The sequence below is a fragment of the Rhinopithecus roxellana genome, chromosome 8 (genome assembly GCF_007565055.1).
Source record: "Rhinopithecus roxellana isolate Shanxi Qingling chromosome 8, ASM756505v1, whole genome shotgun sequence".
Lineage (NCBI taxonomy): Eukaryota > Metazoa > Chordata > Mammalia > Primates > Cercopithecidae > Rhinopithecus > Rhinopithecus roxellana.
In genome coordinates, this window is record NC_044556.1 from 99712093 (window position 1) to 99736007 (window position 23915).

The window sequence follows — 23915 nt, forward strand, 5'->3', positions numbered from 1 at the left end:
GAATGCAGTGGCCGGATCTCAGCTCACTGCAAGCTCCGCCTCCCAGGATCACGCCATTCTCCTGGCTCAGCCTCCTGAGTAGCTGAGACTACAGGCGCCCGCCACCTCGCCCGGCTAGTTTTTTGTATTTTTTAGTAGAGACGGGGTTTCACCGTGTTCGCCAGGATGGTCTCTATCTCCTGACCTCGTGATCCACCCATCTCGGCCTCCCAAAGTGCTGGGATTACAGGCTTGAGCCACCGTGCCCGGCCTACTTCTGACTCTTGACCTTATGGGTGGCGTTGCTTTCTATGTCCTTTTTTTTTTTTTTTTTTTTTTTTTGGTGACACTCCTTTAAATTGGATGAATGTAAACCTTTCTGGCTCATTACCAATTTATAATCCAGTAAGTAAATAATAGAAAAGAGAAATAGCCTAGATATCCAGTAAGAAGGAATTGATTATCCAAAATATAGAACATCTAAATAGTGAAATGCTGAGCCACCATTAAAAAAATTTCTTATCATAGGAAGAGTTACATGTCACATTGCACTTCTTTTTCTTTTCCTTTTTTTTTTTTTTTTTGAGACGGAGTCTTGCTCTATCCCGGGCTGGAGTGCAGTGGCCGGATTTCGGCTCACTGCAAGCTCCGCCTCCCAGGTTTACGCCATTTTCCTGCCTCAGCCTCTGGAGTAGCTGGGACTACAGGCGCATGCCACCACGCCCAGCTAGTTTTTTTTTTTTTTTAATTATTATTATACTTTAAGTTCTAGGGTACATGTGCATAACGTGCAGGTTTGTTACATATGTATACTTGTGCCATGTTGGTGTGCTGCACCCATCAACTCGTCAGCACCCATCAACTCGTCATTTATATCAGGTATAACTCCCAATGCAATCCCTCCCCCCTCCCCCCACCCCATGATAGGCCCCGGTGTGTGATGTTCCCCTTCCCGAGTCCAAGTGATCTCATTGTTCAGTTCCCACCTATGAGTGAGAACATGCGGTGTTTGGTTTTCTGTTCTTGTGACAGTTTGCTAAGAATGATGGTTTCCAGCTGCATCCATGTCCCTACAAAGGATGCAAACTCATCCTTTTTTATGGCTGCATAGTATTCCATGGTGTATATGTGCCACATTTTCTTAATCCAGTCTGTCACAGATGGACATTTGGGTTGATTCCAAGTCTTTGCTATTGTGAATAGTGCTGCAATAAACATACGTGTGCACGTGTCTTTATAGCAGCATGATTTATAATCCTTTGGGTATATACCCAGTAGTGGGATGGCTGGGTCATATGGTACATCTAGTTCTAGATCCTTGAGGAATTGCCATACTCTTTTTCCATAATGGTTGAACTAGTTTACAATCCCACCAACAGTGTAAAAGTGTTCCTATTTCTCCACATCCTCTCCAGCACCTGTTGTTTCCTGACTTTTTAATGATTGCCATTCTCACTGGTGTGAGATGGTATCTCATTGTGGTTTTGATTTGCATTTCTCTGATGGCGAGTGATGATGAGCATTTTTTCATGTGTCTGTTGGCTGTATGAATGTCTTCTTTTGAGAAATGTCTGTTCATATCCTTTGCCCACTTTTTGATGGGGTTGTTTGCTTTTTTCTTGTAAATTTGTTTGAGTTCTTTGTAGGTTCTGGATATCAGCCCTTTGTCAGATGAGTAGATTGCAAAAATTTTCTCCTATTCTGTAGGTTGCCTGTTCACTCTGGTGGTAGTTTCTTTTGCTGTGCAGAAGCTCTTTAGTTTAATTAGATCCCATTTGTCAATTTTTGCTTTTGTTGCCGTTGCTTTTGGTGTTTTAGACATGAAGTCCTTGCCCATGCCTATGTCCTGAATGGTACTACCTAGGTTTTCTTCTAGGGTTTTTATGGTATTAGGTCTAACATTTAAGTCTCTAATCCATCTTGAATTAATTTTCATATAAGGAGTAAGGAAAGGATCCAGTTTCAGCTTTCTACTTATGGCTAGCCAATTTTCCCAGCATCATTTATTAAATAGGGAATCCTTTCCCCATTTCTTGTTTCTCTCAGGTTTGTCAAAGATCAGATGGCTGTAGATGTGTGGTATTATTTCTGAGGACTCTGTTCTGTTCCATTGGTCTATATCTCTGTTTTGGTACCAGTACCATGCTGTTTTGGTTACTGTAGGTTTTTGTATTTTTTAGTAGAGATGGGGTTTCACCGTGTTAGCCAGGATGGTCTCGATCTCCTGACCTCATGATCCACCCGTCTTGGCCTCCCAAAGTGCTGGGATTACAGGCTTGAGCCACCGCGCCCGGCCCCCCCTTTTTTTTTTGAGAGGGAGTCTCACTCTGTCACCCAGGCTGGAGTGCAGAGGTGCAATCTCGGCTCACTGCGAGCTCCGCCTCCCGGATTCATGCCTCAGCCTCCCGAGTAGCTGGGACTACAGATGCCCACCACCACGCCTGGCTAATTTTTTAGTAGACACAGTGTTTCACCATGTTAGCCAGGATGGTCTTGATCTCCTGACCTCGTGATCTGCCCACCTAGGTCTCCCAAAATGCTGGGATTACAGGCTTGAGTCACCGCACCCAGCCTCTTGTTTTTCTTTTTCTTTTTTCTTTTTTTTTGAGATGGAGACTTGCTCTGTCCCCCAGCTGGAATGCAGTGGCATAATCTCCGCTCACTGCAACCTCTGCCTCCCAGGTACAAGTGATTCTCCTGCCTCAGCCTACTGAGTAGCTGGAATTACAGGTGCCCACCACCATGCCCGGCTAATTTCTGTACTTTTAGTAGAGACAAGGTTTCACCATATTGGCCAGGCTGGTCTTGAACTCCTGACCTTGTGATCCGCCCGCTTTGGCCTCCCAAAGTGCTGGGATTACACGCCTAGCCCATCACATTGCATTTCTATTAATATTTTTGATTACCTGATGTCAGAAAAACTGCATGAAGCTCTGAAAAGGGTGCTGAGAGCCCTCAGGCAGAGCCTATCTTCTGAATTTTTGTTGTTGTTGTTGATGTTTATTAGTTTTCAATTTCTCAAAAGGATCTTTCCCTAGTAAGCTGTTTTTCCTTAAGTGTGGTACAGTGAACACAATACTGCCCTAGAAATCAGGAGGCTTCTAGTCTATTTTTAACAATCTTATTGTTTGTTTGTTTGGTTTATTTATTTTTTGAGACATTGTCTGGCCCAGACTGGAATGCAGTGGTATGATCATGGCTCACTGTCACCCTGAACTCCTGGGCTCAAGTGATCTTTCTGCCTCAGCCTCCTGACTAGCTGGGACTACAGGCACGCACCAGCACACCCAGCTAATTAAAAAAACAAAACAAAACACAAAATTATCGAGATGAAGTTTTTCTGTGTTGCCCAGGCTGGTCTCAAACTCCTGACCTCAAGCGATCCTCCCACCTCCGCTTCTCAAAGATTACAGGTGCGAGCCATTGCACCATCCCGCTTTTAACAGTCTTTATGGTGCTGAACAAGACAAGTTTACTAACCTTTAAAATGAAGGTCAGAATTAGATAACCGCACAGCATGTCTCCTGGTCCACTATTCCATAATTTTAGAAAGTCAGGATGTTCTTTTTTTTTTTTTTTTGAGACGGAGTCTTGCTCTGCCGCCCAGGCTGGAGTGCAGTGGCCGGCTCTCAGCTCACTGCAAGCCCCACCTCCCGGGTTCACGCCATTCTCCTGTCTCAGCCTCCCGAGTAGCTGGGACTACAGGCGCCCGCCTCGTCGCCCGGCTAGTTTTTTGTATTTTTTACTAGAGACGGGGTTTCACCGTATTAGCCAGGATGGTCTCGATCTCCTGACCTCGTGATCCGCCCGTCTCGGCCTCCCAAAGTGCTGGGATTACAGGCTTGAGCCACCGCGCCCGGCTGTCAGGATGTTCTTAAAAGGCCAACTCTGCTTGTAGATTTGCCATCTCTGAATTTGTTCAGAGCTGTTCAGGTTATGTGTTTCGGGAGAAATATTTTAGCCAGGCCTATGGATTCCTTAGGTACCTGGACTAGGAGCTAACAAACCCTCCTGTGAAAAGACCTTTTTTTTTTTTTTTTTTGAGATATGGTCTCACTCTGTCACCAAGGCTGGAGTGCAATGGCATGATCTTGGCTCACTGCAACCTCCACCTCCCTGATTCAAACAATTCCCCTGTCTCAGCCTCCTGAGTAGCTGGGATTCGCTACCACGTCTGGCTAATTTTTTTGTATTTTTAGTAGAAACAGGGATTTCACCAGGTTGGCCAGACTGTTCTCAAACTCCCGACCTCAGGCAATCCACTGGCCTCAGCTTCCCAAAGTGCTGGGATTACAGGTGTGAGTCACCACCCTCTGCAAAAGGACTTTTTATTTGGAACTTACCCCAGCCTACTTCCTTCTTCTAAAAGCTTGCCCAAATTGTTCATAATTTTATGGTCCTTAATGGTCTCTGAATACAGTGATATTTTCAAAGTCTTGGTTACCCTGAGCAGAAAAATCCAGAATTGCTTCAAGTCCTGCGTGATGCAGGATTTGTCCTGAAATGCTGATGGGGGTCCTTGGTTCAGGGATATTGACTCAGTATAGTCATGCATTGCTTAATGAAGGGGATGCGTTCTGAGAAATGCCTGTTAGGTGGTTTCGTCATTGTGTGAACATCATAGTGTATTTACACAAACCTAGATGGTGTAGCCTACTACATACCTAGACTAATGTATGGCGTAGCATATTGCTTTTAGGCTATAACCTGTACAGCATGTTACTGTGCTGAATACTGTAGGCAATTGTAACATAATGGTAAGTATCTAAACATAGAAAAGGTACAGTAAAAATACAAAATTGGCCGGGTGCGTTGGCTCACGCCTGTTATTCCAGCGCTTTGGGAGGCCAAGGCAGGTGTATCACGAGGTCAAGAGTTCAAGACCAGCCTGACCAATATGATGAAACCCCATCTCTACTGAAAATATAAAAATTAACAAGGCGTGGTGGCAGGCGCCTGTAGTCCCAGCTACTCGGGTGGCTGAGGCAGGAGAATCGCTTGAATCTGGGAGGTGGAAGTTGCGGTGAGCCGAGATTGCGCCACTGTACTCCAGCCTGGGTGATAGAGCGAGACTTCGTCTCAAAAAAAAAAAAAAAATTAAGCAGTATGGGGTGTTATGGGTGGTATGTGCCTGTTAGTCCCACTACTCGGGTGGCTGAGGCAGGAGAATCGCTTGAACCTGGGAGGCAGAGGTTGCAGTGAGCCGAGATCGCACCACTGCACTCCAGCCTGGGTGACAGAGCGAGACTCCGTCTCAAAAAAAAAAAAAAAAGCATTGTGGAGTGGTATGGGTGGTATGTGCCTGTTAGTCCCAGCTACTTGGGAGGCTGAGTCATTAGGATTGCTTAAGCCCAGGAGTTTCAAGACCAGTCTAGACAACACAATGAGATCTCATCATTAAAAAAAAAAAAAAAAAAAAAGATAGAAAATGGTATGCCTACACAAGGCACTTAGCGTGAATGGACCTTGAAGGACTGGAAGCTACTCTGGGTGAGTGAGTGAATGGTGAGTGAATGTGAAGGCTGGGACATTCTTGACCCTACTGTAGACTTTAGAAACACTATAGCTTTAAGCTAAACTAAACTTAGAAGTCTTTTCTTTCTTTAATAATAAATTAACCTTAGCTTCCTGTAACTTTTTTATTTTATAAACTTCAAATTTTTTTTTTTTTTTTTTTGAGGTGGGGATGAATTCTTGCTCTGTCATCCAGGCTGGAGTGCAGTGGCACGATCCTGGCTCACTGCACTGCCCAAGTTCCAACGATTCTCTTGCCTCAGCCTCCAGAGTAGCTGGGATTACAGGCATGCGCCACCACACCTGGCTAATTTTTGTATTTGTAGTAGAGATCGGATTTCACCATGTTGGCCAGATTGGTTTCGAACTCCTGACCTCGTGATTCACCTTCCTCAGCCTCCCAAAGGGCTGGGATTATAGGCGTAAGCCACCATGCCTGGTACTTTTTTAAAATTTAATTTAATTTTTTTTTTGAGACGGAGTCTCACTCTGTCACCCAGGCTGGGGTGCAGTGGCATGATCTCGGCTCACTGCAACCTCTGCCTCCCAGGTTCAAGCGATTCTCCGGCCTCAGTCTCCCAAGTAGCTGGGACTACAGGCGCATGTCACCATGCCCGGCTAATTTTTGTATTTTTAGTAGAGGCGAGGTTTCGCCATGTTGACCATTCTGATCTCGAACTCCTGATCTCAGGTGATCCGCCCACCTTGGCTTCCCACAGTGCTGGGATTATAGGCATGAGTCACTGCACTGGACCTGAACCTTCTTCCAGAATACCTCCTGAAGGACCTGCCTGAGGGTAGTAGTTTACAGTTAACTTTTTTTTTTTTTTTTTAATAAGTAGAAGGAGTTTACTGGGTGCAGCGACTCATGCCTGTAATCCCAGCACTTTGGGAGGCTGAGGCAGGAAGATCACCTGAGGTCAAGAGTTTGAGACCAGCCTGGCCAACATGGTGAAACCTCGTCTCTACTAAAAACAGAAAAAATTAGCTGGGCATGGTGGCACGCACCTATAATCCCAGCTACTGGGAAGGTTGAGGCATGAGAATCACTTGAACCTGGAAGGTGGAGGTTGCAGTGAGCTGAGATCGCACCATTGCACTCCAGCTTGGTCGGCAGAGTGAAACTGTGTCTCAAAAAAAAAAAAAAAGAAAAGAAAAAATAGGAAGAGTACACTCTAAAATAATGATAAAAAGTATAGTATAGTGAACACTTAAACTAGTAACATAGCCATTTATTATCATTGTCAAATATCATGTACTGTCCATAATAGTATGTGCTATACTTTTATATGACTGGCAACGCAGTAGGCTTGTTTACATTAGCATCACCACAAACGAGTAATATGTTGTACTACAGCATTAAGACAGCTACAGCTTCACTAGGAGATAGGAATTTTTCAGCTCCAGTGTGATTATGGGACCACTGTAGTATATGCGGTCCGCTGTTGACCTACACGTCATTATGTGGTGCAGGACTGTATTCGGATTCTTAGCCTTGGAATAACTGCTTACTTCATTATGTCTTCTAGTGTTGTCATGCCAAAACATTTACATAATTGAAATACATATTATCTTATTATAAATAACTTTTTAAAATTTAAATAGGTACTTTGTTGACATTAAAAAATCATATGGGTAGGTAATGTTGTCTGTGAATTCTGTTTCAGGGTATTTTTGGGGCAGTACAAAAGACATCATTGCGTCTGAAGTGGTGGAGAACCACTGGTCTGGACTACCGGAATTTAACTGGTCCTTTAGAGTTTGATGATTTCATTTCGGTTTTTAGTTTCTCTGATCTCTTTCGTAACCTAAGGTAAATATGGTAATCTCCTCAGCTATTATTACTCATAATTAGTATCTGTAATGTTATCAATTAATAGTGGTTTACAGTGTCAAAATAAAAATAAAATGTGTAGATGAATGTCTAAATGTAACATTTTATTTGGGAAGCAAGAATTGCAGTTCAGGGCATACACATAGACTAATCTTTGGTATATCCAAAGAACAAAGAGAACAGTGGACTTTTTTCTTTTTTTTTTGAGAAGGAGTCTTGCTCAGTTGCCCAGTCTGGAGTGCAGTTGCACGATCTCGGCTCACTGCAACCTCTGCCTCCTGGGTTCAAGCGATTCTCCTGCCTCAGCCTCCTGAGTAGCTGGGACTACACCACGCCCGGCTAATTTTTGTATTTTTAGTAGAGATGGGGTTTCACCATATTGGCCAGACTGGTCTCGAACTCCTGACCTTGTGATCCGCCCACCTCGGCCTCCCAAAGTGTTGGGATTATAGGCATGAGCCATCGCTCCTGGCCTTTGTTTTTTTTTTTTTTTTTTTTTTGAGATGGAGTTTCGTTCTTGTTGCTCAGGCTGGAGTGCAATGGCGTGATCTCGGCTCACTGCAACCTCCGCCTCCCAGGTTCAAGCGATTCTCCTGCCTCAGCCTTTGGAGTAGCTGGGATTATAGGCATGCACCCCCACGCCTGGCTAATTTTGTATTTTTAGACAGAATTTCTCCATGTTGGTCATGTTGGTCTCAAACTCCCGACCTCAGGTGATCTGCCCGCCTCGGCCTTCCAAAGTGCTAGGATTACAGGCGTGAGCCGCTGCACCTGGCCCTTTTTTTTTCTTTTGACGCAGGGTCTTGCTCTGTCACCCAGGTAGTAGTACAGTGGCACAATCATGGCTAATTGCAGCCTCAACCTCCTATGCCCAAGCAGTTCTCCCACTTCATTTTTTGATTTTGTAGAGATGGAGACTCCCTATTTTGCCCAGGCTGGTCTCAAACTCCTGGGGTCAAGTGATCCTCCTGCCTCGGCCTCCTAAAGTGCTGGGATTACAGGTATGACCCACCGTGCCCTGCCTAGTACGTTTTATAAAAAGGAGAAATGTTACATATTATTCTGAAAGAAAGTTCATTGGCACTAGCAAAGTTTTGGAGAGCTGGCTAGCAAGCTCTGATTGGTGAGTGACAGTGGTGGGTAAGATTAGTCTTAGAGTCAGAGCAGTTTGTTTTAGTAGCTATTAAATAAAACTGGCTTCAGGTTACAACAGGCAGTCTCAGCAACTGGGCTTGTAATAAACTGAATTCTTGGAGCAGGTGCTGTGTGCCCTGAGTACTTTTTCCCCTTGGCCCCTTGACTCCGATTTCGTTGGGTATGACAAGAATGACCCAGTTTCTGTAATCAACTTTCACAAGATTTATCCAAGATTGATGGCCATGCACCAGTCACCTGTGTCCTTCCTAGGTACTCCTGCTCTCTACTTCTTGTCTTTTGGGGGAGTTGAGGGGTCGAAATACGATAAGTAACCTTGAAATCCTCTTTACCTTGTCACCTTGTCCCTAGACAGCAGAGTGATTTTCCGTTTTTTTCCTTTCAACCTAAACTGAAGAGAATGCTTTGAACAGAACTTTGTGTGTCAGTATTCTGCCCACTCACCTTTTATTTCAGTGCTTCTGTTTCCAAGCAATGATAGGAGTTCTCTTTTCTGGTGAGAAATAAATCTTAAAATGTGACTTTTCTTCAGCACTGGGGAGCAGAATCTAACTTTAATACTTAGCATCAGAGAGGATGTGTCTGTGATAATGGATATCTTAGGAAACGGATGGTTGACAATTTAAGAAATAAAGCCCTAGAAATAAAGGATAAATGTTGGAAAGAAAGGATAAATGTTTGAGGTGATGAATACCCCATTCACCCTGATGTGATTGTTACACATGGTGTGCCTGTATCAAAATATTGTATGTACCCACAAAAATGAAAAATTAAACTGAAAAAAGAAAGCCCTTGATTTATTCATCTTTTGTGTGTCATAAGCCTGTTGTAAAGCGTTTTGAGGATCTTGGCTGAGCAATAATGGATTGGTATAAAATATTCTCTTGGTATGGTGTAATGTGTTAGAAGTTTTTTTTTTTTTTTTAAATCAGGTAATGTAATGATAGTATGTGGGCAGGGCTCATCTCTGTTCAAAAAGGTGGTAGCTCTGCTTCATTTTTGGAAGGCTTTCTTGAATCAGAGCAAAATCATAACTGTGTCAGTGCACAAGCAGTCGAGGTGAATATTAAATTCAGCTGATGAGAGAAGCAAACAAAAAGAGCAGTCTACAGCAAGGTGCTTATCTACTGCACTGTTTTATTCACAGGAAAACAAACTCACTGGGTCAACTCTTTAGGTGTTACAGCACTAAACACTGCAGGAAAGCTGAGTTCTCCTCTCATGATGAACAGCTAGTTATGCAACCTTGCCGAACACTAAACATTCCTGAAACAAACGGTATCAAGATCAACAACATTTATTAGAAACTCCCCAGAGACCTGGCCTTTTCCAGTAGCTTGTATCCAAAGCTCTAGCAAGAAAGAAGCTTACTATGGAAGTCTGGGAGTCTGTTGGGGACCCTTTACCTTTGTGTAGTGTTGCCAGATTCAGCAAACAAAAATACCAAATGCATAGTGAACTTTGGATTTCAGATAAACAGCAGTTCTTTTTTTTTCTTTCTTTCTTTTTTTTTTTGGTGTGAGACATGCATGGGGGCATACTTACTTAAAAATGATTTGCTGTTTATCTGAAATACAAGCTTAACTGAGCATCTTTGATTTTATCTGGCAATCCTGATGGGGACATAGGACAGAGTGAGTCTTGATAAATGGGTTTTATGAGCACGTCGTGTTTCCACAAGGGCCATGGGTCAGGATGATGATTTTGCCAGCAGCATGTGTAATTGGTGGGCAGAATGAGGAAGGAACCTGAACAGGCCAAATGCTTCCAAGAGAAACGTTTTTGGACACCCCTCCCTGTGTTCTTCTCCTCACCAACATTTTTCTCTTTAGACATGTTTCAATGTTGGGATACAGTTTCTTAATATGTTAATCTAGAATCTCAGTGGAGTCCATGTAAATTATTATAGTTTACCTCTTGGAGATTTGTTGTTATCGATGGGTACCCATTCAGCTAGGATTTTTCATTATTTGTTCAGGCTGTTTTGTTTTCTGAGAAACTTGCTGGAAATGTCCCAGAAAATATTGATCCTTAGTGTTAGTCTTTGATCTGTAAAGGGCATAGCATCCGTTTTGCAACTACCTAACACCATTCCTAACTCTCCTGTCATCTGTCTGCAACTCAACTCAACAGTAATAAAGATCTCTTCATGACTTCTTGTTTTTTTACCATGGTTTTAAAACTTGTTTGTTTGTTTGTTTATTTATTTATTTATTTTGAGACGGAGTCTCACTCTGTCGCCCAGGCTGCAGTGCAGTGGCCGGATCTCAGCTCACTGCAAGCTCCGCCTCCCGGGTTTACGCCATTCTCCTGCCTCAGCCTCCCGAGTAGCTGGGACTACAGGCGCCTGCCACCTCGCCCGGCTAGTTTTTTGTATTTTTTAGTAGAGACGGGGTTTCACCGTGTTAGCCAGGATGGTCTCGATCTCCTGACCTCGTGATCCGCCCGTCTCGGCCTCCCAAAGTGCTGGGATTACAGGCTTGAGCCACCGCGCCCAGCCTTAAAACTTGTTTATTACCATTGTTTTAAAAAGTGTAGATTTAGGGCCTGGCTCCGTGGCTCAAGCCTGTAATCCCAGCACTTTGGGAAGCTGAAGTGGGTGGAGCACTTGAGGTCAGGAGTTCGAGACCAGCCTGTCCAACATGACGAAACCCTGTCTCTACTAAAAATGCAAAAATGAGCCAGGTGTGGTGGCGGGCGCCTGTAATCCCAGCTACTTGGGAGGCTGAGGCACAAGAATCGCTTGAACCAAAGGAGACAGAGGTTGCAGTGAGCTGAGATCATGCCACTGCACTCCAGCCTGGGTGACAGAGACTCCATCTCAAATATCAATCAATCAATCAATCAATCAATCAATCAATCAAAAGTGTAAACTTAGGACAGAAATGCAAACCATGGTATTTTTGTTTTGCATTATTTTCTCATTTATCATTATTATAAATAGTTGAGCTCTTAGACTTTGTCACTGAAATCAAATAATGTTTGAAAAATACATTTTTCTATTTCTAGTTCCACCACCCCCATGTTACTCCTCTAAGGAAAACCAATACTATTTCATAAATTTTATTTCAGTATGAAATTTAATTTCTAAAATTTCAGATCTCACTATTTCATAAAACAAAATCTACTTTATTAATGAGACTCTAGAAACAGTTTATTAGATACAAAACTTATTTGTATGCATTTACATAGATTGAGGCATATAAGCAAACAAATACAAATTGTCTGGAGCTATTTTTCTAACACCTAGTAACGTGCCTGAGGATTTATTTCACCTTCTTCCACATAAAGTATTTAACATTAATAATTAATAGTTAGTAAACACAAGATCTATTTGTATGTTGCCATACTAGAAAATTAAAGGAGGCCAGGCACAGTGGCTTAAGCCTGTAATCCCAGTACTATGGGAGGCCTACGGGGAAGGATCACTTGGGCCAGGAGTTTGAGACCAGCCTGGTCAACATAGTGAGACCCCACCTCTACCAAAAATGTAAATAAAAAAAGGAGATCACCTAGAAGTGATCTTTGTAATTTCCTTCAGAAAGCGCACCTCTGTTTAAACCACAAAACCTTATTGAAAATGTTATAGCTTTCATAAATGTTTAATTTTCAGTGGCACTGCTTTTGCTCTGCTATTTTTTGTTTTTTATGTAGGATCCCGTTTGATGCCTACAGTAGGACAAAAGCACAGCTGCTTTTTTGTTTTTTTTCACCAAACTCCTGCTCGTCCTTAAAGACCCAGCTCAGATTCCACATCTCTTCAGAATATACTCAAGATTAGGGACTTTTTTGTGCTATGGATCCTTTTGGCAGGCATAAAATAATACTTTTAAAAGCAGGATATAAATATAGTACAAAGAAAATCACTTACGTTGAAATATAGTAATCAAAATATTTTTTTAAAAATTGATATATACATAGAATATGCATGGGAAAAATGGCTATAGTAATATATTAAGTATTTTTTATTAATCTTTATTAAATAATATTAAATAAGATCTACCAGTGGGTCTAATAACTACTGAATTTTGAAGCAATCATGAGAATAGGTGATCTTTTAAAAAATATCTGCCAAGCTGGGCGCGGTGGCTCACGCCTGTAATCCCAGCACTTTGGGAGGCCGAGGCGGGCGGATCACAAGGTCAGGAGATCGAGACCACAGTGAAACCCTGTCTCTACTAAAAATACAAAAAATTAGCTGGGCGCGGTGGCGGGCACCTGTAGTCCCAGCTACTGGGGAGGCTGAGGGAGGAGAATGGCGTGAACCCAGGAGGCGGAGCTTGCAGTGAGCCAAGATCGCGCCACTGCACTCCAGCCTGGGCAACAGAGCAAGACTCCGTCTCAAAAAAAAAAAAAAAAAATCTGCCACAAGTGTAAATAGGAAAATATCTTTGATTTCCATTGGTGACAGAATGCTATAAATCTTACTCTAGTTTGTTGCCTGAACTTATGAGTAAAGATAATGTTGAATTTTGATAAGAAGTTAGTGAAAATAGCAATTCACCTTCCTCATCTGTCTCAGTTAGCTATTCCTGCATATTGTACATCTTGGAAGATTTTGCTCACAAATTTTAAAATAATCATTTGTTTTGTTTCTCCCCACTTTGAAATCTGTGACTTGAAGGAGTTCAGGTGTGGTTGTCTCTGCTGTGCAGATGTGGCCTGTGTAAATCCAGATGGCAAGTTCTGTGGTGGGGGATGCTAAGATCTTGCTCTTTACCTCACCTAGGCCAGGCCACACTGTCCTTTGAGCCCATGTTAGCATATGGCAGAGGATGTCCCTTGCTGTCCCCTGAACTTAGCCTTGTCCTGTTCATGGAGGTGAAACTGCTGGGCCTGGGTGGCCAGATGGACACATCTAAGCTTGCCCAACGTGGCATCCGTTTTTTGGTGGGGAGGGTAGGTGTGGTATATTGTCACCAAAGATGGCTGCCAGTAATGCTTCCCATCCTTATTCATGCGTGCCGCTTCTCCCATGAAGAGGTGGAGTCTATTTCCTCTTTCTCTGAGTCTAGGCTGACCCATGACATGCTCTGGTAAGTAAGTGCAATGATGTTGTATCAGTAGTTCTGGGATTAGCCTTAAAGAGGCCTTGCAGTTTCTGTTTTCACTCTCTTGGAAGCCAGTCATCACCTGAGCTAAGTCTAACCCTGTTGGGAACAGGGGTCCAGCCAGACCGTAGCCATTCCAGCTACCTCCACCCAGGTGCTGATAATCTGAGTTGAGCCATCTTGGATGGTTCAGCCTCAGCCAGCTCCCAACTGAATGCAGTCACATGGGTGACCACAGCTGACAACACATGAATCAGAACAACAAAGCTCAGCAAAGCTGACCCACAGAACTGTACCGAGTATCACCTTAACGTTTTAAGCCACTGTGCTTTGGGGAGTTTTTATGCAGCAATAGGTAATTGAAACAGGTAACAATTTTATACCTGAGATTTATGTGACTTTTTCTCGTATATATTGATATTTTCTGCTAGTAAATTGTACATACTTCATATGATGAAATTATGTCATTATAATGGTATGGATAGGTCGGGAGCTTGTCTGAACAAGTTTGAGAGCCATTGGCTAGGTTTAGAGAGTATGACGTTTGACTTATCTCAGTATTTCAAAATATGTGGGGTTTTGTTTGTTTGTTTTTAGACGTAGTTTCACTCTTGTTGCCCAGGCTGGAGTGCAGTGGCATGATCTCAGCTCACCACAACCTCCGCCTCCCGGGTTCAAGTGATTCTCCTGCCTCAGCCTCCCGAGTAACTGGGATTACAGGCACCTGCCACCATGCCTGGCTAATTTTTTGTGTTTTTAGTAGAGATGGGGTTTCAACATGAGGGCCAGGCCAGTCTCGAACTCCTGACCTCAAGTGATCCACCTGCCTCGGCCTCCCAAAGTGCTGGGATTACAGGCGTGAGGTTTTTTTTTTTTTTTTTGAGACAAGGTCTCACTGTGTTCCCCAGACCGGAGTGGCATGGTGCAATCCTAGCTCACTGGAACTGTGAACTCCTAGACTCAAATGATCTTCTTGCCTCAGCCTCCTGAGTAGCTGGGACTATAGGTGCACACTACCATGCCTGGCTAATGTTTAAATTTTTTTTGTAGAGACGGGGTCTTGCTCTGTTGCCCAGGCTGGTCTCAACTCCTGATCTCAAGGGATCCTCCAGCCTCGGCTTCCTGAAGTGAGCTGCCACACCTGGCCAGTTTATTTTCGGTACTATTATATCAGATGCAGTAACTATACATAAAGGGCAGTTAGTGCTTGTGCCAGGCAATAAAGTAGATGGCTTATTTAATCTTTATAAATAACCTCTTTTGAGAGGGCTTTATAGATGAGATAATTTAGGTTGAGGTGTAAATTCAGCTGCCTGAGGTCACATAGCTAGTAAGTAATCAGCCAGGAGTTGAACCCTGGTTTGTGTTTGTATTGCCTCCCTCCCTTTCCCCCATCCTCACCCCTGGTTTTAAGAACATATATGTTAACTAGGATTTTTTATGAGAAAGCAAGTTTATTAAGAAAGTAAAAGGGCCAGGCGCAGTGGCTTACTTGTACTTCCAACACTTTGGGAAGCCAAGGCAGGTAGATAACCTGAGGTTAAGAGTTCGAGACCAGCCAGGCCAACATGGTGAGAACTTTTCTCTACCTTTTCTCTTATATTTATAAAAATACAAAAATTAGCCAGGTGTGGTGTTGCACGTCTGTAATCCCAGCTACTCAGGAGGCTGAGGCAGGAGAAATGCTTCAACCTGGGAGGCTGAGGTTGCAGTGAGCCAAGATCACACCACTGCATTCCAGCCTGGGCAACAGAGTGAGACTCCATCTCCAAAAATAATAATAATAATAATAATAATATTAATAATAATAATAAAGGAAAAACAAATGGCTACTCCAAAGGCAGAACAGTCCTGAGGACTGCTGGGTGCCCATTTCTGTGGTTATTTCTTGATGATATGCTAAACAAGGGGTGGATTATTCATGCCTCGCCTTTTAAGACCATGTAGGGTAACTTCTTGACGTTGCCATGGCATTTGGAAACTGTCATGGCGCTGGTGGGAGTGTAGCAGTGAGGATGACAAGAGGTCACTCTAATCTCCATCTTGGTTTTGGTGGGTTTTACTGCATGCTGTTTCATCAGCAAGGTCTTTAATGACCTGTATCTTGTACCGACCTCCTATCTCATCCTGAGACTTAGAATGCCTCACAAACTGGAATGCAGCCTGGTAGGTCTCAGCCTTATTTTAACCAGCACCTATTCAAGATGGAGTTGCTCTGGTTCAGACATCTCTGACATATTTCCCCCCTCCCTTTTACAAGAGAACCCTAATCCTAAGGGTTGCAGAGGGATGAAGATTCACCTTTTGTAACTTCTTTATGCTGAACAGGGGTGATGATGTCCCTGCCTAACTGTTGGGTCTCTTGCATTCAGGGTAGAGAGGAGCTCAGTTCAAAAGCACTGGTATGGCGAAGGCCATTCATAACTCTTGAGTTCCGACAAAAGGTGATATCTGGAAGATTACTAAGTGTTCAGTTTGAGAAAACATTTAATAAGCTTATCCTGCATTCCTACACAAAGAATATAATCACAGTAATATATTTCACAACAGCAAAATAAAAAAAGTAAAATTATCCCAAGTAAACTAAATTAGAAGGTTTTCCATGAACTGGGCAGTTGTTGAAATCAAGCTAGTAAGTAGTCGCTGGCCAATTCCAATATGTGCCCAGAATTAGAATAACATTACCCATCTCTCTTGTTTCTTCTGAGCAGCAGCCAGAGATCACTGGTTGTTTCACAGGAATAGGTGGGATCACTCTTTTGTGTTCTATAGGCCTGTGGGACACAGGTCAGGAACTGTGTAGACAAGGAATGAGGCCAGTTTTCTCAAGGGGCTTTTATTGGCTCTATAAGTCAAGATTGATTCCTTAAAGGAACGCACGCCATTCCAGTTAAAACCTTGGTAAAATAACCAGTTTCTCCAATTGTGTCCCAAGGTCACCCAGTCAGTGCTGCAGTCTATTTCCTTTGGGCTGGAGGGCGGGTCTCCTCAGTATCATCCTTTCTGTGGTTCACCAGAAAGATGTTACCGGAAAGGGGCCTGATCCAGACTCCAAGAGAGGGTTCTAGGATCTTGCAAAGGAAAGAATTTGAGGGGAATCCATAAAGTGAAAGCAAGTTTATTAAGAAAGTAAAGGAATAAAGAATGGCTACTCCATAGGCAGAGCAGCCAGTAAACTAGGCTTTTTTTTTTTTTTTTTTTTTTTTTTTTTTTGAGACGGAGTCTCGCTCTGTCGCCCGGGCTGGAGTGCAGTGGCCGGATCTCAGCTCACTGCAAGCTCCGCCTCCCGGGTTTATGCCATTCTCCTGCCTCAGCCTCCCGAGTAGCTGGGACTACAGGCGCCCGCCACCTCACCCGGCTAGTTTTTTGTATTTTTTAGTAGAGACGGGGTTTCACCATGTTAGCCAGGATGGTCTCGATCTTCTGACCTCGTGATCCGCCCGTCTCGGCCTCCCAAAGCGCTGGGATTACAGGCTAAACTAGGCTTTTAACTTAAGAGGTATGTTTAACTTACAGAAACAAACCACTGATGTGTGTGCATAAGCCATGAGAGAACTATGGGACTTAATTTTGCTACAAAAGAGAATTTAGTTTCCTGCATAATCAGCTCCTGTTCCACGGAATTAATTTCATCAACATACAAGGTGGATATTTTCTCCTGTCTTAAACAGTCTCCCTCCTTTGACCCCTGTGCCTTCAGGACAAGGGTAGGCTGTACTCAGTCGCCTCCCAGTCTTTGGAACTCAAAGCCCCCACTGGGCTTTGCCCTATTGCCCCACCCAGACTGCTTGTAGGAAAGGTTATATTCATGTTGCTGGATTCAGTGGCCAGGCCCCAGCTGTTACCTTACCTGACCTGGTTTTAGCAGTGGACATGGTTGTTGACTTTTCTTCATTGGCTTCCAGGACACCACACTCTCCAAGTTTCCCTTCCTCTCCCCTCCCCTCCCCAAGTTTCCATCTGTTGCTCAGGCTAGAGTGCAATGATGTGATCTTGGCTCATTGCAACCTTTACCTCCCAGCTCAAGCGATTCTCTTGCCTCATACTTCCAAGTAGCGAAACTCCAGGCACCAGCAACCACGCCCGGCTAATTTTTGTATTTTTAATAGAGACAGGGTTTCACCATGTTGACCAGGCTGGTCTCAAACTCCTGACTTTAGGTGATCTGCTCGCCTCAGCCTCCCAAAATGCTAGGATTATAGGGGTGAGCCACTGCACCTGGCCCACACTCTCTAAGTTTCTAACTCCCTCCTGGCGACTTCTTCCCAGGTGGGGGATTGGTTTTAACTTTTTGGGATCACAAGTTCCTTTTAGAGTCTGGTCATCACTGTGAACCCACATCCTAGAAAAAACTGTATGTATGTCTATGTTAACAAAATTTATCACAAATACTAGTTTTCATCCTTTTCAATTATGGTGACCTTTTTTTTTCTTTTTTTTTTTTGGAGATGGAGTTTTGCTCCTGTTGCCCAGGCTGGAGTGCAATGGCGTGATCTTGGCATATTGCAACCTTCACCTCCCGGGTTAAAGTGATTGTCCTGCCTCAGCCTCCCAAGTAGCTGGGATTACAGGCATGCGCCACCATGCCTGGCTAATTTTGTATTTTTAGTAGAGATGGGCTTTCTCCTTGTTGGTTAGGCTGGTCTTGAACTCTCGACCTCAGGTGATCTGCCCTTTTCAGCCTCCCAAAGTACTGGGATTATAGGCATGAGACACCATGCCTGGCCAAAATTATGGGACTTCTAAGAAGGTCTGATTTCTTTCTTCAAGAGTTAATGGTTGTCTCCTGAGCAACATAGTGAGATGTTGTCTCTTAAAAAAAATACAAAAAGTGTTAGCTGGACATGGTTGCTTGTGCCTGTAGTCCTAGCTACGTGGGAGGCTGAAGAGGGAGCATTGCCTGAGCCCTGGGAATTGGAGGCTGCAGTTAGTTATGGTTGCGTCACCGCACTCTAGCCTAGGTGACAGAGTGAGACCCCCCTTTTTTAAAAAAAACCAAAAAACAAAAGTAGGTCAGGCCTGGTGGCTCACACCTGTAATCCCAGCACTTTGGGAGGTCAAGGCTGGAGGATCACTTAAGGTCAGAAGTTCAAGACCATCCTGGCCAACATGGTGAAACCCTGTTGCTACTAAAAATACAAAAATTAGCCTGGGCGTATTGGCACATGCCTGTAATCCAGCTAATTGGGAGGCTGAGGCAGGAGAATTGCTTGAACCCGGGAGGCAGAGGTTGCAGTTGAGTCAAGATTGCGTCCTTGCACTCCAGTCTGGGCAACAAAGTGAGATTCTGTCTCAAAAAAAGAAAAAAGTAATGATCGTAAGCTGAAATAGTGTTTGTATTTGTGTGTGTGTGTGTTTTTTTGTTGGTTTGTTGTTTTTTTGAGACGGAGTCTCACTCTGTCGCCCAGGCTAGAGTGCAGTGGTGCAATCTCGGCTCCTTGCAAGCTCTGCCTCCCAGGTTCATACCATTCTCCTGCCTCAGCCTCCTGAGCAGCTGGGAATACAGGCACCCGCCACCATGCCCGACTAATTTTTTGTATTTTTTAGTAGAGACGGGGTTTCACCTTGTTAGCCAGGATGGTCTCAATCTCCTGACCTCGTGATTTGCCTGCCTCGGCCTCCCAAAGTGCTGGGATTACAGTTGTGAGCCACTGTGCCCAGCCTGAAATAGTGTTTATAATACAATTTTGAGCAATTTATAGAGTTCCCTGTTTCTTCTTCTTTTTTTTTTAAGTGACAAAGTCTCGCTCTGTTACCAAAAATAAATAAATAAATAAATAAATAAATAAATAAATAAATAAATAAATAAAAGATTTTGTATATAATCCACCTATAATTTTTTTTTTTTTTTTTTTTTTTTTTTAAGATAGAGTCTCGCTCTGTCACCCAGGCTGGAGTGCAGTGGCATGATCTTGGCTCACTGCAACCTCCACTTCCCGGGTTCAAACAATTCTCCTGCCTTAGCCTCCCTAGTAGCTGGGACTACAGGTGTGCACCACCATGCTGAGCTAATTTTTGTATTTTTAGTAGAGATGAGGGTTTCGCTATGTTGGCCAGGCTGGTCTCAAACTCCTGACCTCAGGTGATCCACCCGCCTTGGCCTCCCAAAGTGCTGGCATTATAGTCGTGAGCCACCATGCCTGACCACTCCCATGGATTGAATAGTTCTGTTTTTTCTAATGTGAATTTTCAGTTTCATATTACTTGTTAGTTTATCTAGAGGGATTTAACATGCTTGCATAAGATCATAACCCTTTATGGTCAGTCATACTGATTATATATTATTTAGTATGTGATCTTCTCTTTTATGCTGATTTTGATTTTTTAGCATATATAAATTTTTGGAGACCTCCAGAACATTGCATTTATGGCCTTTCTTGGTGGGTAATATTTTCTGTGTTTAATTCGCTGTTCCTTACCAGGCACCCAACAGGAGGATCCTTTATTCGTCCGAACAAGGTAAATTTTGGAACAGACTTTCTTACTGCAATTAAGAACCGCTATGTGTTAGAAGATGGACCAGAGGAAGATAGAAAAGAACAAATTGTTACCCTTGGAAATAAACCTGTGGAGACTGTTGGTTTTGACTCTCTTATGAAACAGCAAAGGTAAGCGGAGTTTTTAACGGCAGAGCTGACTTTTATGGTTTTATTAAGGTTCAGAATTTAAATACCCATGACTTTACATGGATGCTCACAAATTTGCTTCTAAATTGGTTTATGGTTCCACAGAAACTGAATAAAAATTTGAGGAATCCAAGGATTATTTAGGGAAATTAAAATTCTTTTTTTTTTTTTTTTTTTTTTTTGAGACGGAGTCTCGCTCGGTCGCCCAGGCTGGAGTGCAGTGGCCGGATCTCAGCTCACTGCAAGCTCCGCCTCCCGGGTTTACGCCATTCTCCTGCCTCAGCCTCCCGAGTAGCTGGGACTACAGGCGCCGCCACCTCGCCTGGCTAGTTTTTTGTATTTTTTTAGTAGAGACGGGGTTTCACCGTGTTAGCCAGGATGGTCTCGATCTCCTGACCTGTGATTCGCCCGTCTCGGCCTCCCAAAGTGCTGGGATTACAGGCTTGAGCCACCGCGCCCAGCCTAAAATTCTTATGTTAGCACAGGATTGGTAGATTTATCCAGTTTGCAATTGAAACATTTATTGGCCCATCATTAATATTCACATCATATTATCTCGTGTTGACTAAGTAACTAAGGCTGACGTTTGGGTTCTTTTCTATTTCATGGTGATGGTAAGTTGGGAATGGAAACAGCAGTCTGATTTGTTCCCTATGCCACAGAGGGTGCTGGTGCCATCTAGTAATAGTAGGGAGTAGTTCCCACTTCTGGCCGCACATCTTCATCACCTGGGGAGCTGTGAAACATGCGGCATCTTTGGTCCCATCCCAGCTCTGCTGAATCACAATTTTGGGATATGGGCTCTAAATAATGCATTTTATTGTATTGTATTGTATTTTTGTTTTTATACAGACAGGATCCTGCTATGTTGCCCAGGCTGGTCTTGAACTCCTGGGCTCAAACAATCCTTGGCTTCCCAAAGCACTGGGATTACAGGCGTGAGTCACTGCACCCGGCCTTAAAATAATGCACTTTAAAACTGCTGCACGAGAACATTCTCTTTTCTCTGAAACTGTATATTGTAACTTTGCACAAGGAGACTTACTAGTCATTCCAGTGAACTGCTTGAATCAAAGAAAGAGAAAGTTAATATTTACACAAAACCAGTCATGGCTGCACAAGAACTGGCCAGGCCTTGCAGCTTAACTACTGTGGTGAGTGACTTGGACAAGGCAGCTGGGTAAGGACCCCTGGTGGCCACTGTGAGAATCAATTTGTGGCCACTTGGAAGCCTGCAATATATTCTTTCAGTCTCTAAAAGAGTTAAGCTATAGTTCTGTCCAAAGTAAATTTCTTTACTATCTTTTGTTATTGTTGTTATTAATGAAAGTGCACATGGGAACAATATTGAAAATAAATACATTTCTTGGTACATCTACTCTTTAGCATACATGGCCTCCATTAAAAAAAAACTCAGAGGCCGGGCGCGGTGGCTTAAGCCTGTAATCCCAGCACTTTGGGAGGCCGAGACGGGCGGATCACGAGGTCAAGAGATCGAGACCATCCTGGCTAACACGGTGAAACCCCGTCTCTACTAAAAAATACAAAAAAACTAGCCGGGCAAGGTGGTGGGCGCCTGTAGTCCCAGCTACTCGGGAGGCTGAGGCAGGAGAATGGCGTGAACCCGGGAGGCAGAGCTTGCAGTGAGCTCAGATCTGGCCACTGCACTCCAGCCTGGGCGACAGAGCGAGACTCCGTCTCAAAAAAAAAAAAAAAAACTCAGAATAAATCAAGAGTTTTAGAAAAAGGAACAAATGGACTGTTCTTTATAAAACAAAATACCTTGATTGTTGAGAATTTAGAAATTACAAATTGAACAAAAAAGTATGACTAATGCCACCACTTAGATTATAAGTATCAAACAGGCTGGGTGTGGTGGCTCATGCTTGTAATCTTAGCACTTTTAGAGGCCGAGGCAGGCGGATTCACATCCACCTCTTAAGGCCAGGAATTTGAGACTAGCCTGGCCAACATGGTGAAACCCTGTCTCTACTAAAAATACAAACAATTAGCTAGATGCGGTGGTGTGTGCCTGTAGTTCCAGCTGCTTGGGAGGCTGAGGCAGGAGAATCGCTTGAACCTGGGAGGTGGACGTTGCAGTGAACCGAGATTGTGCAGCTGCACTCCAGCCTGGGTGGCAGAATGAGACTCTGTCTCAAAAAAAAAAAAAAAAAAAAAAAAAGACATAACTATCATGAACAGTTTTTACTGTTTACCCTACTGATTTACTTGGATTTAAAGAACTACATGCTTCTAGGGGTTAGAGTTCTTTGCTTTGTTTGTTCCCATTTAAAAAACAAATAGCTTGGGCAACATGGCAAAACCCTGTCTCTACAAAAGATAAATAAATAAATACAAAAATTAGCTGGGTGTAGTGGTGCATGCCTGTAGTCCCAGCTATTTGGAAAGCTGAGGTGGGACGATCACCTGAACCCAGGAGGTCAAGGCTACAGTGAGCCATGATTGCACCACTGCACTCCAGCCTAGGTGACATAGTAAGACCTTGTCTCAAACGACAGACAAACGAACAAAAAACCCAGATATTTAAATATCTCTTACCCAAAAGAAGCATTTTTTTTTTTATTGGTTAATCTCTTTCAGAGAATATTGTGGGCTCTAAGAATATTAACAAATTGCAAATGGATTTTCGTCCCCTAGTTTATGAACAACTATGTAACTCATGAATTTTTCTGTAAATGACCCTACTACTTGAGTATTATTGAATTTAATCATTAGCTAGTGTCTTTCTTGATTGAAAAGGTAAAATTTTAGAGATTCTCGAGCAATCTCGTATGTTGGCTAGAGATTAGTCAGTTCAGAAATTATGAGACAGCTTGGTGGAATGCAGCCGGTGTTGGAGTTAGGCTGCGTTCAGACGCCAGCTAAGGCACTTTTGGCTCTGACAGAAGTTAGAGATAGCTACTTATTGTTTCTAAGCCTCAGTTTCCTCAATTACAACATAAAACCTAAGATGTAAGTGCTGTTGTGAATAACAAGTGAGATCCTGCAATTAATGGTAGCTTTAGGAGTTTTTTTTAAGGAGTCGAAACCTCTACTTTAAGCCACTGTCTTAACTCCTCAATAAAATCCAGCTGACCAGCTTTGAGATCGTACCACCAAGAAAAGACTCAATAAAGGAATCAAAAACAATTTTAAAAAACCATTATGTATGGTTTCTCTTGGAGATGGCTTTGGCTCTGGAGTGATGCTTGGATTGATATCTGAGTCCTCAGCCTTAGTGCCAAGTTGTCCTGGCAAGGCAGGCTATTTTAAATTTTAGGGGGAAGGAGCGACATCTGTCGGACACAGTGCAAACTACAGTTTGAAGTAGTTGGCTGTTTCATGAGATTCCTGTCGTTCTTTTCGATGATGTCATAAGCCTACAAAGCTGGCTTTTGGGCGATTGCTGCGATAAAACACAAGTATTTATGTACATTTATCGTGCATCAATAGAAATATTTGTTTTATAAAAAAGCAAGTATCTCTTAAATCAGTGTGGAACTGGAAATGGAGTTGGTGGCGTCCAGTCTGATTGCAGGGTTTGGGAAGTTGGGCAGTGCCCAGCAGACACTGAGTTGACAGGACATAAGTAATGATTAAGTTGTTTGGCCCTAACTACATACTTAATTGGAACTGTGAGGTATTTATTTTGGCCCAAGTACCATGAAAAAATTACTGAAACCTAAGGACCCTGTGGTCTGAGAAAGTTTGGGACCCTCTACCTTTGAATTCTGCTGCTGCCTTTTGTACCCTAGA

At 43.2% G+C, this 23915-nt stretch overlaps 1 protein-coding gene across 7 annotated transcripts in view; it reads left to right on the forward strand.

The window, feature by feature from the left end:
- TBCE (tubulin folding cofactor E) overlaps positions 1-23915 on the forward strand; it is a 92787-nt gene that overhangs the window by 36577 nt on the left and 32295 nt on the right. For 6 of the 7 annotated variants that reach the window (XR_750285.2, XM_010384654.2, XM_010384657.2 and 3 more), the window contains one exon: positions 19956-20141. Coding sequence is in view for 4 of the 7 variants with exons in the window: in XM_010384654.2 (XP_010382956.1) it covers positions 19956-20141 (186 nt within the window). In the remaining 3 variants the exon portion in view is untranslated. Of the gene's footprint in view, positions 1-7160; positions 7307-19955; positions 20142-23915 lie in introns of all 7 variants that reach the window. The other variant, XM_010384655.2, reaches the window with a different exon arrangement.